The sequence below is a fragment of the Mesocricetus auratus genome, unplaced genomic scaffold (genome assembly GCF_017639785.1).
Source record: "Mesocricetus auratus isolate SY011 unplaced genomic scaffold, BCM_Maur_2.0 Super-Scaffold_100011, whole genome shotgun sequence".
NCBI lineage: Eukaryota > Metazoa > Chordata > Mammalia > Rodentia > Cricetidae > Mesocricetus > Mesocricetus auratus.
Genome location: NW_024429195.1, coordinates 37,243,514 through 37,260,714, shown reverse-complemented (window position 1 = coordinate 37,260,714; position 17,201 = coordinate 37,243,514). Strand labels below are relative to the sequence as shown.

General features: G+C 36.0%; 1 protein-coding gene across 11 annotated transcripts in view; it reads right to left on the bottom strand.

The window, feature by feature from the left end:
* Nlgn1 (neuroligin 1) overlaps positions 1–17,201 on the bottom strand; it is a 926,408-nt gene that overhangs the window by 16,170 nt on the left and 893,037 nt on the right. For 9 of the 11 annotated variants that reach the window (XM_040754612.1, XM_040754618.1, XM_040754609.1 and 6 more), the window contains one exon: positions 940–1,152. In XM_040754612.1, coding sequence (XP_040610546.1) covers positions 940–1,152 — 213 coding nt within the window. The remainder of the gene's footprint in view (positions 1–939; positions 1,153–17,201) is intronic. The other 2 variants (XM_040754615.1, XM_040754617.1) reach the window with 1 other exon arrangement.

Genomic DNA, 17,201 nt, shown 5'->3' with positions numbered 1-17,201 from the left:
TCTATAAATTTTACTTGACAATGAATAACCTGCTCTCCTCATACATACAATAACAACTTGGAAACAGAAAATCAAAGATGGTTTTTGTTGATGAATATTCTGTTTTCTTCTTTGTTACATATAAATAATAAATAGAAAGCATTTGCTTTGTGAGTTTCCTCAAATAGCTTTTCCGTTCTTATATTTAATAATGGAATTGTAATCCAGTCAAAATGGAATTTCTAATGAACTAATGAATGCCTGGTAAGATGGCATGCCCTTTAGAGAAAGTACTAAAAGCCAGAAAATTGAAATAAAAATATTTTATGAACTAAAGAAGACTAGTGTTCCATGCCACTTTGCTAAATTTTAGGAGGAAAAAAATAAATTTAAGTTGAAAATAGAAAAACCACAAAACCAAATGTGTTTTTCTTTGTAATCAAAGGCTCTGCTAGTGACCTCAATGCTTTGACAATTTTGGATCACGCATGCAAACTAATCAAATATCCATTCTTTCCTTAGGCATCAAGAAGAATCACATTTCCACACAAGCCAGTTTTTGACTGCCTCATTAGTTCCATACTAATAAAGACCTTCAAGTATCAATGACTGTATGTTTAAAATCCTTGATTGTGATTACTGCTAAATGGAGAGGACAGGGTTGAGAGTTTCTCTGACTATCCCTCAAATCACCCTTTGACAAAAAAGAAAATGACTGCAATGCTAGGTATTATGAAGTTGACTTAGAAGAGTATCTTACCCAGCTCCACAAAAGACAAAGAGAAGATTCTGACAGAAATGTAAACATGCACAGAAAAGCTAAAGAGACAGCTTTAAACAGTTACTAAGCCCAACCCAACACTCAGTTGGAACAAAGAAATATCTACAGAGCATCACGTAGTACTGATGGTGGTGGCATGCAGACACCAAAATTGTCAAAATTTGCAACCTGCTTAATACCTTTGGTTGAATTGCTCCAACGGTTACCTTCAGAATAATGGGATAAAGTCAGCAGGTTGACACATGAACCCCCAGCGCCTGATCCAAACACAGTGATTCGCAAGGGGTCCCCACCAAAGAACCCAATGTTCTCGCTAGTCCATCTTAGGGCCTGGATGAGGTCAAGGAGCCCGTAGTTTCCTTTGGCAGCCTGATCCCCTGTGCTCAAGAAGCCTGGAAAACACAAGAAAAAAGAAACCTTAGGATGATTGTTGCAGTTAATATGATTTAAACGTACATAACATCAAGTTTAAGTTACGAGGCTTGTTCTGATCACCGTAAAAGCCAAGTACTTTGGTGAAAGGTGTTTCCATTCAGATAAAATCAGTGATCTTAGGAAGAATGGTAATGACTGAAGCATGCAAAGTGATGTTTGCCTCCCCTAAGTGCTTCCCAATTTATACAAAGAGAAGGCCCAAAGATGAACAAAGGCAATAGAAAAGTCTGACAGACACAAAGACACCCTTTGTCAGAGGGGAGGCCAAATTCTTGATGATAGGAAAGCATGTAATAAAACCTATAAGACTGTCTATTTTGTATAAAATGTGAAGTTACTCCCCAAGTTGCTTGTGCTTGAACCTGGTGACAACACCCATGTGGAATGGTATGTACAATGCATGTAGATAAGAGGTACTTGTCTAAGCTTTGCATGAAACGAAGTCTAGGGGTTTCCTGAAATTCTAAAGCAATTCTTTGCATGTGTGTGTATCTACACATGTTTAGCACAATGGGCCACAGGTAATGAGTGACTGTGACAGATAGACTGTGTGAACACAGACTTTGGCCAGTATAGAAAAGAAAAGGCTTTAGAAGTGTTCAGACCTTGATCATCTCTAGAATGCTCAAGACTGCAGAGCTTATATGTACAGCAATCTGTGCATTTGGAGAATAGGTACAATCAAAGTAGAGAAAAGACAGGAATGACCTTAACTAACAGGGTGCCATAGGTAACTAGAAAGAGATATGTTTGAACTAAATGTTGTGGGCATAGATGTAATCCCAACACTCACAGGTTCAAAGACAGCACATTCTACATAAGAAGTTCCAGGCCAAGCAGTAAACATGTAAAAATACCACAGCAATAAGAGCTAAGTGATTTTCTTATAACTGGAAAGTATAAATGGAACTATTTTAAAACTATGTCAGCATATTCCCTTGTTGCTAACATGGTGGATGTTATAATGTGTTTATTGCACACTATAAAACAGAAAATGAAAAATACTACCTAGAATATTGTATGCTATGAGCTATGCATATCTATGAAAAGATGTCCCTGAACCTGGACACTATGGAGCACAGTTATAGTCTTGTTATATATAAACTGATGAGTAATACTCAGAGATTCACGGCAAGTTTATGGAAATGAATTTTATGCCTCTCAATTAATGCAGACATTGCTGAGTCAGATGAGTCAATATGCTGATTAAAACACTTGACTTGATTTGAAATATACATTTGTCTTAGAAAAGTGGCTAGGAAGTCATTTTTAGTTTTGGGAAAAAACTATGAGAACAATACAAAGGAGTCAATAAACTTATCATCAAAATTAAAATATGGACACAGAATACCTGCAGAATTTAGTCAACTTTGGAAGTTGGTTCCTCTTGCCTCCTGCTTTATTGACATAGGATGTCCTGTGTGTCTGGTGCCAGCTCTGGATTCCCCCAAGCTTGGCCCATGAGTTTGAGGCAGATTCTCCCATCTCTGCCATTCAGGCCTCTATTTTGAAACTGTAGGCATGCTGGGGTTACAGATACACACCACTGTATTTGGCTTTCTTTATGAATCCAGGGAATCAAACTTGTGCTTCCTGGGTTGCTCACTTTGCCCACTGATCTATCCTCAGGCCCAACCAGAAATTCTTACCACTCATTGTAGGGAGAAATAGATGAAGTTAACCCTCTTCCCCAAATGCCTTTGAAATGAAAATTGGTATAACCTTCTTTTCCTACAAGCTAAATACATTTTCAGATATAAATGGGTAATCACTAGCTGGGTGTTATTTAAATATGTATGAGCCTTGTGCTGATCATCCTGCACTCAGGAGAACAAGTAGGAAGATCACCTGTTTGAAGCCAGGAGAGACTATACAATAAAACACTGTAAAAACATGCAGCCTCTAGTAGTGTACGTGTGTGTGTGTATGTGTGTGTGTGTGGTTTTGCACATATTAACACCAAAAAGTTATATGTGAGTTTGTGATAATGTTTTAACAAATATATTTTGAAAAAATATCTCTCTGGTCAAGCCTATTAGTTTTTTTTTAATTCACAGAATAACTGGAGGGAATTTTCTACAAGTCATCTTGCCTAGACAGTTTTGAATTCTCAATTAGAGAATACTATATAAAACAAAAACTTGCTGAGAACTCTTTAAACTTTATTTGTTTTATCTGAGCCATAGATTTGCATTTGTGAAAAATTCTGTTAACCTGTGAGATCAGACTGCTGTGACATCATGAAATTCGAAAACAACATTGTGGAAAGATTTCCACCACTTAGCTAGAAAGCTCTGGAATGATGCACAATTCTTTTTTTTTTTTTTGATTTTTCAAGACAAGGTTTCTTTATTTATTTATTTTTTACTTATTTAGGTTAGAAACAATCTTGTTTCACATGTCAATCCCAGCTCCCTCTCCCTCCTCTCCTCCCCTGCCTTCCCCACCAGGTTCCCCCACTCCCCCACTCAATCTCCACTCTGATCACAGACAAGGTTTCTCTGTGGCTTTGGAGGCTGTCCTGGAACTAGCTCTTGTAGACAAGGCTCGTCGTGAACTCACAGAGATCTATCTGCCTCTGCCTCCCGAGTGCTAGGATTAAAGGCATGTACCACCAATGCCTGGCTGATAAAGAATTCCTATGTGTATGACTATGTGTATGAACATTAGTGAATCATTGTATTAGAGTGAATAAGTAATAAAACTGTGACAATCTAGGTAGTTGCACATGAGTGAATCATTGTATTAGAATGAATAAAGTAACACAACTTTGACAGTCTAGGTAGTTTATTACCTATAATTTCATATAAAAATTGTACTCAGGCAGAGAAATGAATTTTAAGTGTAGTTTAAGCCACTCAATACAAAATAAGAATTTATATTTATTCTCTTATGAAATAACACTGAAAAGCTTCAGTTACATTAAAATGACTTTCAATGTCCATACAGAATTGATTTAATAAAAACATCATCATTTAGTATATATCATGCAGTGAACTGCTGTAATGAGACAAATGACTTCACAATAACTAAATATTGTCCCATCTAGAATTCCATTTTAGTGTGTCATATTTACAACATTGGTTGATGGGTCAATTTGTTTTTTCATGGAACAATACTGAAAAATATACCATATCTCTGAAGAGTAGTTCTCTTTTTACACATAGTTAAATTGTTTAGTATTGAAGAAAATAAAGCAGGTGTGAAATATTATTATTGAACCATAATGATGATAATGGAGCCAAGTATATTGTAGAAGTCAAAGTCCTTGTTGCAGAATGTCCAAGATCACTCTGTCAGCCTTCATTGTTACTCAGTTCTACTTCATGTATATTTGGGGACATCTCTATACCTATCATCTATTGTTAAACTATCTGTACTATCTGTATTATCTACTTAGTACATCTCTCTATTAACTAATTTATATGCTTATAATCTTTCCATGTATGCTTTTAACTAAAACTTATCAATCTGTCATTCACCTATCTACTATCTATCTAATTCCTATCAAGTACTTTCCTATCTACTGTTTGCTATTTGTCTATATCTATTGATCTATTGATTGATGTATTTATCTATCATCTATACATTTTCTTTACTATCTTCATCATTATCTGTCTATATATATTGATCTACTTATTTATCCATCATTCTATATATCTAATCTTTTTGAAGTCAAATAGTTGTAATATATAACTGACAGTATCACCTCAAGTTTTATATTAGGGAAAATGATGCCGCTTGCCATTCCTAACTGCAACTAGAGAGTCAATTGCATCTCCACAGACTCAGTAGAATGACACATTTGTATGAATTATTTGATTCCTGATGCAATCATCAAGCACTATTCTAGGATTCATTCAGGGCTTCAAAATAAGGAAAGTTTAACAAATTGATGCCTTGAAAAAGACATGGTTGACTAATTACCAAAAGATAAGTTTTGGTGGAAATTTTTTCTCTCCTGTTATTCAATGGCATAGTTCTATTTTTAATTGAGTGTGGTACTACATCCTTAATAGCAGAATAACTTCAGACAACTCTAGCTAGAACTTCAATTTGAATCACCTGACTATGGTCTATCTTCAGGGGATTCAATTATGCAGCACTGTGAACGCACTACTTACCTTCTTGCATAGATTTCCCCTCGGTGTCATTTAAGTCACTCTTAATAAATCATCCCACACCTCACCTGCCCTTCCCAAGCATTCATTGTCAAGTCCTAAAATATGTGAATAATGTATGTCCTCACACGATGACACATTATTGTTTTGTAAGATAGAACCGCAAGGACTACAAAACAATCTATTTTCAATCTGTTTTCCATTTTCAAGGAGATAACCCCTTCCCTATTCAAATATCCAATTCATTTGACTTATAAAAATATAGTCTTCAAAAAGATATTTACCATTTGTTTTTAACACTTGCAATTTTAAGGCTGTCAAAGTTCATAATGGCAATTATGTTCACAATTATTTTGCTGTCTACTGTAATCTACAAAATATTTTATCACATTGAATACACTTAGTATCATTCCCACACAAAAACTCCTTTTATCAAAAGAACATAATTCTAATTGTTGTTCTGATATTGGAAGACTGGTTCAAATGATCTGATGAGATCTACAAAAGAGATCTAGCTTAGAATTTGCCATTCATGAGATCCAAAATGACAACTATGACTATTATCAGGTGTCAAAGACAAGTAAGGCAACTGAATATGGACACATATACACTAAAATAATAAAATCAGGTACAGGTTAATATTAATTATGCAAGGGAAAATAAGCAAAAGGTGATAATTGTTGCATTAGAGATAGTGGCAAAGGCTCCTGCTATTGAGAGCTCTCTGAAACAAGGTGAACATGATGACAAAGAGATTATTAGTGACACCATGTGTAATCAGGCTTTTACTACAAGAAAAAGTAGGGAATGCCTTTAAAATGTGTCAAGTGTTTCAATAAAAATACAAAGCAAACAAAACAGCAGCAAAAAGTCTTCAAGAAAGAACTTGGGAGTCAGAAGAACATGGACTGTTTGTTAAGATGCCATCTAGAAAGAGAAAGGTGGAAGGTACCAGTGTCTTTTTTTCTTTCAAACATGACACCCGTATTTGAATGTCTATGTTACAGTTTTCTAGAAATGTTAAATTTGATGTAATCATTTGTTGAGATGATATTATGTTCAGGGTATAAATTTGAAGGAAGGAATTCACAGTATTTATTATTTCTATTGTCTATATACAAATACCAAACTGTCTTCTTTTTCTTTAGGAAGACTTCAGAATGGAGATAATGCTGAGAATTAACTAAGTAGCCTTGTATGCAGCAGATGTCTCAAGATAGTGAGACATTCTTGTAGGGACATAGAAGTATGGACCATACTCATGGAATGCAGTTGTAGATAGGGAGGAGGGATGAGCAAAGGAGTCAAGACAGGGCTAGAGAAACCCACAGAAACAGATGACATGACCTAGTGAGAGCCCAAGCACTGGACCAAACCAGTCCATCTGAATATGGGTGCTAGTTGGGAGGCCTGGGCAGTCTATGGGACCTCTAACAGTGGGACCAGTATTTTTCCCTAATGCCCAAATGGACTTTTAGAGCCCATTCCCTATGGAGGGATACTATTTCAGCACAGAAACACAGAGGAGGGCCTAGGCCTTCCCCAAATGATGTGACAGCCTTGGATGATCATCCATGGAAGTCCTCACTATCCTTGGGGAGTGGATTGGGGGGGACAGTGGGGGACATAGGAGGATGGAAGGGAGAGGGAAAGGGGGAATTGATATGTAAAATTAGATTGTTTCTAAATAAAAAAGAAAAATGGACCAGAAAATAACTTGCTGAGGATTTTCTCTTAAACATATGAAAATTCTAGCATTGGATTAAAAACCCCAGGTCCTTCTAGAAATTTGAGCACCCATCTCATCAGCTGTCAGACCCAGTAGATTATTCCTCTACACTGTCTATGGATTCTACATCAGTCCCCACATGACTGACCTGGGACCTTGTTTATGAGATACTGTTTTCTTGAAATCTTTCTACATTTATTAAAAGTTCCAATAAAATGCCTGTGTTCCTTTTGGTCAACAGAATTACCTTTGGAAAGATTCCATATTTGGGCACATGCATACATGAATAAGTATACACACACAGCTCTAAACAAAGAAAATATATTAAGACATGGTTAGATAATGTGCCTCTGCTTTGCTTCATATGCTTCTCAAATTTTCAGTTTTGTTGGAAATACACTGCTTTAAATTTTGCCAAGTTGGACACTGGGGTGGTTTAAATCAGCCATATTATTCAGAGGTTCTTGTGTTTAAATATTTGGTTTCCTGATTGTGGTATTACTTCGAAATTTGTGGAACATTTAGAAAGTAAAAGCTTGCAGGAGAAAATTAAATCAGTGGAAGCAGGTCTTGAGGTTTGATAGCCATGGCCTATTTATTGTCCACCCTCTTCTTCTATGCTACTGATTTATGGGACCTGCCATCTTATTTTCTTGTTATTGTTTTTTCTATATCATGATGAACTATATACTCAAAACTTGACTAAAACTAAACCTCTACTCTTTCCAATTCCTGCCTTTTACAAAAAGTGGTGTGGGCATATAGGAACAGATGCTAAAAAACAAAGTAGGGTCCAGAGTCCACAATAGGAGGCGGGCAGTCTTTAACATAAGATGTTTCAATAACTGGGTATACACAGAAAATAACACCGGGCCCTTATCTTGTAGCATATACACCATTAGATTTTACTAAAAAATAAAAACTTAAGATTGTTGAACTCTTAGAATAAGCTATGGGCCTACAGGAAGTGGCACAATTAGGAGATATACCCTTGTTGGCGTAGGTTTGGTTTGGTCTGAGGAGGTATATTACTAGGGGGTGGCCATTGAGGTCTCAGAAGCCCAACCCTGGCAAGTGTCACTTCCACTTCTGCTGTCTGTGGATCAAAATCTAGAGCTCTCAGCAACCTCCCCAGCACCATGTCTGACTGCATGCTGCCATGCTTCCCATCATGATGAGAATGCACTAAATTTCTGAAATGGTAAGACAGTTACAATTAAATGTTCAAAAGATTTGCCACCATCATGGTGTCTCTTCACAGCAACAAAAACCCCAAGACATGTGGTCTTTGTAGTTATAGGCATACATGGAGTTCATGTACACATGTGCAGGCAAAACACTTGCATACAAAATATAATGAGTATTTAGATCTGAAATTCATAACTTTTTCATTATTTTTTGGTTACACCAAACCACAAGCAACAAAATAGAAACAGATTCACAAGTAGATCTAAAACAGACTTAAAATTCTGCTCATCAAAAGAAAAACTGAAAGAAATAATTCCAGGTTGAGAAAACTAACCATTCTACATGAACCCAAAGAAGATACAGACATTGCAAATAAGCATGCAACATGTTACCAGCATTCACCATTAAAGAAGATGGTGAGATGCCATCTCTCACAGGCTAGCTATAACAAAAATAACAGAAAATATGTCTTTTGGCCAAGATGACAATAATTTGAACGTATTGTATTGGTGAGAATGAAAATTAGTTGGTCTATTGTGGAAGTGAGTATAGATATGATATGTCTCAAAACTCAAAAACAAATAGAATACTACTGATTTAACAATGTCTCTTTTGGTTATATATTACAGAATAGGATCCCAAAGACATGGAAATCTATGACTGTCACAGAATTGTTCTCAATAATTGAGAGTTAAAATATTATGCATGAATGCAGAATTGCTAATAGATATGGAAAATAATAAACACACATTATGCAGCCTTACAAAGAGATATCTTTCCTACAACATTGAAGAGCCTCAAAAACAATAGAAAGTAGGAAAATATTCACGAATGTCTAAGTGAAGAGAGGGGAACGAATTTAGTGTCTAATACTAATAGGTACAGAATTTCATTGTTACAAGGAAAAAACTATGGAAAATTTGTTAATACTAATACACTTAATACTAAGTGAAAAAAATAAACTTTGAAGTGGCTATGGTGATGGAGTTTGATGCCTTTTAAACTATAATAACTATGTACTATTTTTGTAAAGAAGTAGATACACAGAACATCGTCTAGCCACCCACCTGTATATCTAGCATCCTTGCTATTGTGTTGTCCTAGAAATGACTTAAATTCTTCTAAGAATAAAATAAATGACAAAGTTACACTAATGTGTTTTCTGAATATTCGTTCCAAGAAAATACCTTATACGGAAATAGGGCTTGAAGTCTTGATATCAAATAATTTGGTGATATTTCCAATATTTATTAGTTGGCGAGTTTATTTGCTACAATTTCAGAAGGATTTCAGATGATTATTCTTTGGGAAGAATACCCTGAGGTACTGGCCAAAGTTCCTGTTGTTGACATCAGAGTATGTATGTTCAGAGTTTGGGGAATAAATAAAATAGCTTGATATTCCCTTAAAGAAAGCTCCTATAGGCTATTTTCTTATTTTATTTGATTTTTAGTTTGAAAAAATTTAAAACTTCATTGTCTCCAATTTAAATGAACCAAATTACTCCTACATCACACTTATTTTAATACTTGAGCTTCCATTCTTCTGTAAGATTATTAATTCTGACCAATTTATTCTGAATATATATATGATGATGATGAAGGGGGAGGAAGAAGGAGTGAGGGATAGACAAGAGAGATGGAGAGTGAGAGACAGAAAGACACAGAGGAAGAAGAGGAGGAAGATGATAAAGAAGATGAGGAAGAGGCACTTAGGTCTCACTCATAACAACCATTTTCTTTCAAGAATGGCGAGAATGGCGCTAAAATTCAGAAATGATTGTGCAGTGGATACAGAAAACTCTAGCATTAGGGGATAGGGAGTACAAGATCCAGGAATTCCTGAACTACACAACCTGTTTTTGTCTGGCATATTCAAAGTACTTAGAGGAATGACTCTAAACCCCAGCTTTTGTCAGCATTCCCACTATTCAGGACTCCAGTCTAAAGCTTGTTGGTTTCATTTTGGGTTTGCTTTTTAGCAATGGGAAAAGGATCTCATTCAGTCAGGCTTTTCTTGCATCTGTGGTTGTTGTCTTCTAAACCATACATTGCAATTAAGGGGAGTTTTGTTCCCACACCCAGTTTAAATGGTTCATTGAATAGTTGGAATGCTATTTATACAGACTTCTCTCCTTCCCACTTTGCCCTTCCCCAATTCTAGTTCTTTCCCATCCAATGTGAAATTCCATCTTTCAATTATTAAACTTGAACAGTTTGTTAGTCTGCCTCTGCTTTATTAAATTGTCATTTCTGAGAAAGACAGGATAGCTATTATATAGGATGTTCTATAATTTAGACTTTATCTGAAATTCCTTCACAATTATGTTCAGGTTAGGGTTTTTGTCAAAAGATCCCAGATATAATATTGCATCGTATCAACAATTCCATGATGTATCCATTGACTAATTGGTTATTCTGGTAAATTTCCATGATCCTCTACTTCACCACTGTAATTTTTCCCTATGTGGAAAACGTATGAAATATGAGTTTGTAAGGTTCCTATTTTTCATCATTTGCACACATTCACATTTAGAGCAGTAGATGGTTCTTATCCGGAATGAATACAAACTTTATTTTTGATCTTGTTGTTAGATAGAATTGGCTACATAGAAGCTTCTTGTTTTTTCTGTATGCATTTACTCAGAAGTCTATTCATTCATATCTCTCTGGATTCATGGACTCTTCTTTCATTTGTGTTTATTAGATCTTATGCTTAAATTGACCCAAATTTGGGCAGTGAGAGTCCTCTAGCCTCGGCAATGGGAACTTTGGGTTAATCCTTTGCTTTAGCATAGCATTCATGAATTGTCTGCAGACTACTTGGTATGTTTGACTGGATCACATGGCTAAATCATATTAAAGCATGTTTATATGCTATTTTCAGTAGGACTTCAATCATTGCATCTGCTCAACACTTGACTTAAGAGTGAGTTTTAGTTATATTTTATCTTACCAACAAAGTATGTGACTATTTTCAAGAACATTTAATGTTGGAAATATTTAATAATATAAATTACATAACAGAATTAGCCATACATGTCTTTTTATGCCTGGTTTAACTATACACGTAACTGGACTGTCCTGTATTTATAGTTACAAGGCAATCAGCCACCATCCCTGACATTACTCAGACACAATCATTAACGATATCACTAAGCACCCAGAAGATAAACTGACTGAAGACTATATGTTTATTTTCACCTAATGCAGGTATGATATAATTATGAAAATATCGTTATTGGCTCATTTGTCATTACTTTCTGCTTTAGTGTTGTGCTAGGTCTCCAGATGTTGGCTCTACTTTGGAAGGTTATGTAACCTTTAGGAGATGGAGCAACACTGAAGGAAGTTGTTCATTAGAACATGCTTTGATGTTACAGGCTGACTATACATATTGTCAGCTATCTAATACTTGACTGCAGATGCAATATTACTAGCTGACTCAAAATCCTGTTGTCATGACTTTTCTGCCTTGTAACCTCACAAACTGTGATCCAAGTAAACTCTTCCTCTCTCCAGTTGCTTCAAATTTCTCATTTCCTGAATTTTTATTTATAAAAATATTTTGAAAATCATACAATACCCAATTCCAGCTAGTATTTCCTAAAGATGAGCACATGAGTTCTGTATCAGGGTCACCAGGTGTGCATTTCAGTGTAGCTGCCTGGTGGAAACATGAAGGCACCAGAGCAGGAAACTAAGTCATCCTGAGCAAACCAATAATCTTATACCTAATGTCAACAGCATCAGAAGTAAGCTTTTGGAAGCCTATATTACCAATGTCAAAACACATACATGATAGCTCTAAATTAATTACTAGTAATTAGCCAAACTAATTATTATTAAAAGCTGGTATAATATTCTGCTTTTGGACTGTATATAAGCTTAAGTAGCATGATGATATTGGCCCATGTGATGTGTTAACAGTATTTCCCAAATCCCATTATCCCTTTCTGCACTCAGCAGGATCTCCTGAAAGAAAGACATTCATGTGTTTTTCTACTCTATTGGGAAGAATTTTCAAAAGTACTAGTTGCCCTATAATACTGATGGTAGCTAATGTGGAACCTCAGCTCAAAAGTCATAAAATGCTATACAGTGACAAAGGAAATATTGAAACAAGTAGAAGATCAACTTAAAACATCTGGGTGTCCCCCATAATACCTCACATTAAGCTCAGATTTGTAATTGAAAATAAATCTTTCAAGCCTGGGTGACAAATCTGAGATTCTATACTGGGTTCAGTTTTCACTAAGAATTATATTTTCCAGTTTGAAGTCACTGTCTTTTTCAGCAGATTTGACCTGCATGCCATCATTGGATGCTGATTGGCAGTGAATAACTATTCAAGAAAGACTAATCTCTCTATTAATATACATGAGGTGAAATGAGGAGGAATCTGAGTCTCAGAGGCACAGAGACTGATGTTTCAAGTCAAGCAGCAAGGAATACTCCCCCAGATCCATTCAAGCCCTAGAGAGGAAGCATGGCATTTGGCAGAGGTGGTACAAGAGACATCTGCTGTGGGCAGAAATGACAGTGTATCCCAGCATTTCAATCTAAAGAGTTTATCTTTTCTTCAAAATCAAAGGGACATTCTGTTAATACACCATTTAACAGAGTGCCTACAAGGACACATTTTATGTTTAATTTTTCTGTTTACTCTGAGGGTGGAAGATGGGTGATGCTGAAGAGAAGGTATAGTTTTTTGTTTGTCAGTATAACAACTTCTTAGTCACTTTATACCCCTAAGAAACCTAGTCTGCTAACCTTCTTTGGTATTAATAGAGAACTGTGTAACAATTGAAAGTCAATTAATATATAATGAGTTTGACAGAATCTCTTCCACCTCATTGTGTGTGTGTGTATGTGTGTGTGTATGTGTGTGTGTATGTGTGTGATATGTGTGTATGTATGCTTCTGTGTTTGTGTATGTTGCATGTGCATGAGTATGAAGGTTCTCATACCTATGTAATTACAAATGGAGGCCAGAGTAGAATGCTTAATGTCTTTCTCTGTGACTTGTGGCCTCATTGCCTTGAGACAGGGGCTTTCAGTGGGCTGGAGTTCATATTTTTCATATAGCATAGCTAGACAAGAGAGCTATTGGGATCCTTCCATTGCTGGTCAATAAAAAGTTCATGTCATGTATACAAAACTGTCCTGGCATTTTACATGGGGACGTGGAATTTGAATTCAGGTCTTACCTAATGAGATGTTCCCAAGTTCCTTGATGTCTAATAGACATAATCAATTAAATCAACAATTGCTACCATCTTCTTTTATTCTAGGGAGTCTGGTACTGAGGCAAGACACAAAATCTAAATGTGAGACATCCCCTATGCTCTGTAAAATTATGTTTCCTTAGAGCTTCTCTTGACTGTATTTATGAGTCTTCCTCAAGTCTCACCATGTATACATTTTTTTAATAAAGATCCTTCTGCTCTGCCAATCCAAAAATGGCCTTCATGCTCAAAGTTCCCCTGCCAGTATTTCTTATACATCTCCTATTCTTTTCCAGATGACCTCTAATTCCCTATGTCTATTTTCTGTCAACAAGTTTCTGGCTCCACCTCCCAACCTAAGTTTGACTTTATTTCATTAAAAAAAACACAAACTTGGGGTTCACAGTGTGATCAGATATCCTGCAACATATCTTTAAAAGAAAAAAATCAATACATTGCATATGCATAATCTCTCCTTTTTTCTTTCTAGAGGAGCTATTTCTATATTTGCCATTCTGTGTAGCAGTGCCAGGATGCTACACTCTCCCCTTCAGCCCGTCTTTCAATCACCATTAACTTTTCTAGAAAAGCAGAAGACACTTTCCCATGCAAAAGTGTCTACTAGAAAGAAACATGAATAGCCAATTCTATATGCCTTTATTGACTTGAGGTGAAATATGCTGATTTTTTCTACAAATTACTCTTCTAGTTCTCAAGAAAGACAAAAAATAAATTTGAAAATGTAGATCAATAAAATCCTTTATCTTACCTTTAAGGTTCTCTCTGCCTTGAAAAAAATTCCTCTATAAATGAACTTTATTATTCTTACTGCTAGATTCTTTCCAGAACTGAATTTTCCCGTTTTCACTGTGCTCAGTGAAGATAGAAAACATCTGGCAGGCTCCCCTGGCAGGATACTTAAGGCGGAATCTTTCTAACTCTGCAGGCAAAATAATTTCATTCTTTTTTGTCTACACTGCATGGAACTCTTTGAAAACCTTATATAAATGTACGAATAAGTAATGGTGGTAGATATTTGTTGATAAGAGCCAAGTTACAGTAGTTTAATTTGCAATTTATTTGAATGAAGTTAATTATAACAATGGGAAGAGTACCAATTCTATACAAAATGGTGTGCGCAATGGGAAGAGTACCAATTCTATACAAAATGGTGTGCGTAAGGGTTTTCCATGCCAAAAGAAATGTCATGTAGCCTTATAAAAAGTCCTTCCATGAAAAACAAACAAACAAATAAAACACAATAGACCTAGCTGAAGAAATATTGGCAAGTGATGACTTCTGGGCTATGGTGATTGATAAGCTTAAAACAGTTGCTGTACAGAAAACTGTGCTGGACATTGTGGAGGAAAAGTATGCCTATTAGAGCTGCATTTAAAACTTGCTACACAGGTACATGATGAATTAAGGACATTTACCCAAAAGGTCTAGAACATGCTTTGGCCAAGGACTCAGGATAAGGTTTGTGTATGAACAGATTTACTTATGCGTGTTGGTACTGGAATAATTCCATCTACCTTTGCTTACAAAGCAACGATGTATCAATGGTGTATTGGAAAATCCATATCCATCTACCGTTTCAATAAGTGTTGTGTGAAGGGTTTTCACCTATTAGGAACTTTTTGTGAATAGTAGATATAAATTCTTATGGAATAGTAATTCAAGATGTGTTACATTTGTCTATTCTGTGGAACATTTGCTTAATGATGCAAAGATGTGTTGCATTATTTTATGTTGCATTAGTCTAACTCTGTAAAGCTCTGCTACTTTGCCTCACTATCCTATGTTTTAATTCCTGCAGATCTTAGGATATCTTGTTCTTTTTTTCCCAGAATTCAGGGTCTGTTTCTAGGTGTTTTATTATGACAGATTCCATCACCTTTCTTTCTTTTATAATCATAATTCCTTTCCCAGAAAAAAGAAATCTTTTAAATTTGACAAGTAGGATTAAGGAAACAAATTTTAAACATGCCATCAGAGGGAATTTTCACTCAATGCCCAGCTTCATATCAGATTAGGTTGCCTAGTAGACACTTAAAGGTCTCAGTACACAGGCGAATATGCTATGTTGTTCACATGAGGGCAGAATCACCAATGATGTTTTACTCAGAAAACTTCTTCAATGTAAGCAGCCTATATCTTACTGATGATTCCTGAATAAAGCCTGCTTGACCAACTTTAGAGATACTAATCTAGTGTTCAGTAATTGAAAACTAGGTGGGCTAGGGAGATGGTTCAGTGGGTAAAGCACTTGCCATGCAACCATGAAGACCACAATTCAGATTTCCAGAACCCATGTTATGCTGGTTCTGTAATGCTTGTAAGCCATATAAAGCACAGAACTATGATCCTGTGGGGGCAGAGACAAGAGGATCCCTGTTAGTGTGTGGGTTGGACAGCTAGTTTACGCAGTGTTGAACAAGAGTCATTGCTTCACACCAGGTGAAAGTTAGTAAACACAAACTTCTCATATACATCATACACTACACACATACAGACATCACATACCATGCACAATACTACACACATATACAGTATACATACAACACACATACACACACATGCATACACACACATGAATAAATAAATGAAATGAATGGTGAGTACTTTAAGGACACTTAAACTGGAACTCACTGAGAAACACCCTCTATGCTGGGCATGAGGCTAAGAATTTTGTGCATTGGAGACCAGGAAACCAGAAGAGCCAGGGAGACCAGGGGAGCAGCTGTTCCAGCAGGATCAGGTACAACAGGATCCACCAAAGGGTCCAGGGGACCAGGTGGGAGGCTAAGCACCCCAGATTCCTGTTCTTCATCTCCACCCATGGGACCAGAATGAGGACAAAGAATATAAGAACTACCAGATTATTGGACTTGCTAGCACCCACCAAAAGGGAACTCTGGTCCCCTAACCACCAGACCAGTAAGGGGCTCTTTCTGCACCCACTAGAAAAAGAGATGGGAAAGAGACAATACAAAAACACACTCAGCAACAGAAAAACAAATATGACACCACCAGATTCTAGAGAATCCACACCAGCAAGACTCCGACATTCCAATGCAAACGAAGCAGAAGAGAATGACCTTAAAAGCACTTTCATGAAAATGATAGAGGCCCTAAAAGAGGATATTGGAAAATCCCTCAAAAAAATGGAAGAAAAAAACAAACCAAAAAATGCAAGAAATGGAAGAAAAAACAAACCAAAAATAATGCAAGAAATGGAAGAAAAAACAAAACAAAAAATGCAAGAAATGGAAGAAAAGACAAAGCAAAAAATGAAAGAAATGGAAGAAGAAATGAAGCAAAAAATGAAAGAAATGGAAGAAGAAACATACCAAAAAAGGCAGGAAATGGAAGAAGAAACAAAGCAAAAAATGCAAGCAATGGAAGAAAAAACAAAGCAAAAAAATGAAAGAAATGGAAGAAAAAACAAACCAAAAAAGACAGGAAATGGAAGAAGAAACAAAGCAAAAAATACAAGCAATGGAAGAAAAAACAAAGCAAAAAATGCAAGAAATGGAAGAAAGAATAAACCAAAAAATTCATAAAAGGCAACAAATGGATGAAAAGATAAACCGAAAATTGCAAGAAACAATGCAAACACTGCAAGAGTTGAAAACTGAAATACAGACAATAAAAAACACACAATCTGAAGAAAGGCAAGAAATAGAACAGCTGGGCAAACGATCAGGTACTACTGATACAAACATTACCAACAGAAAA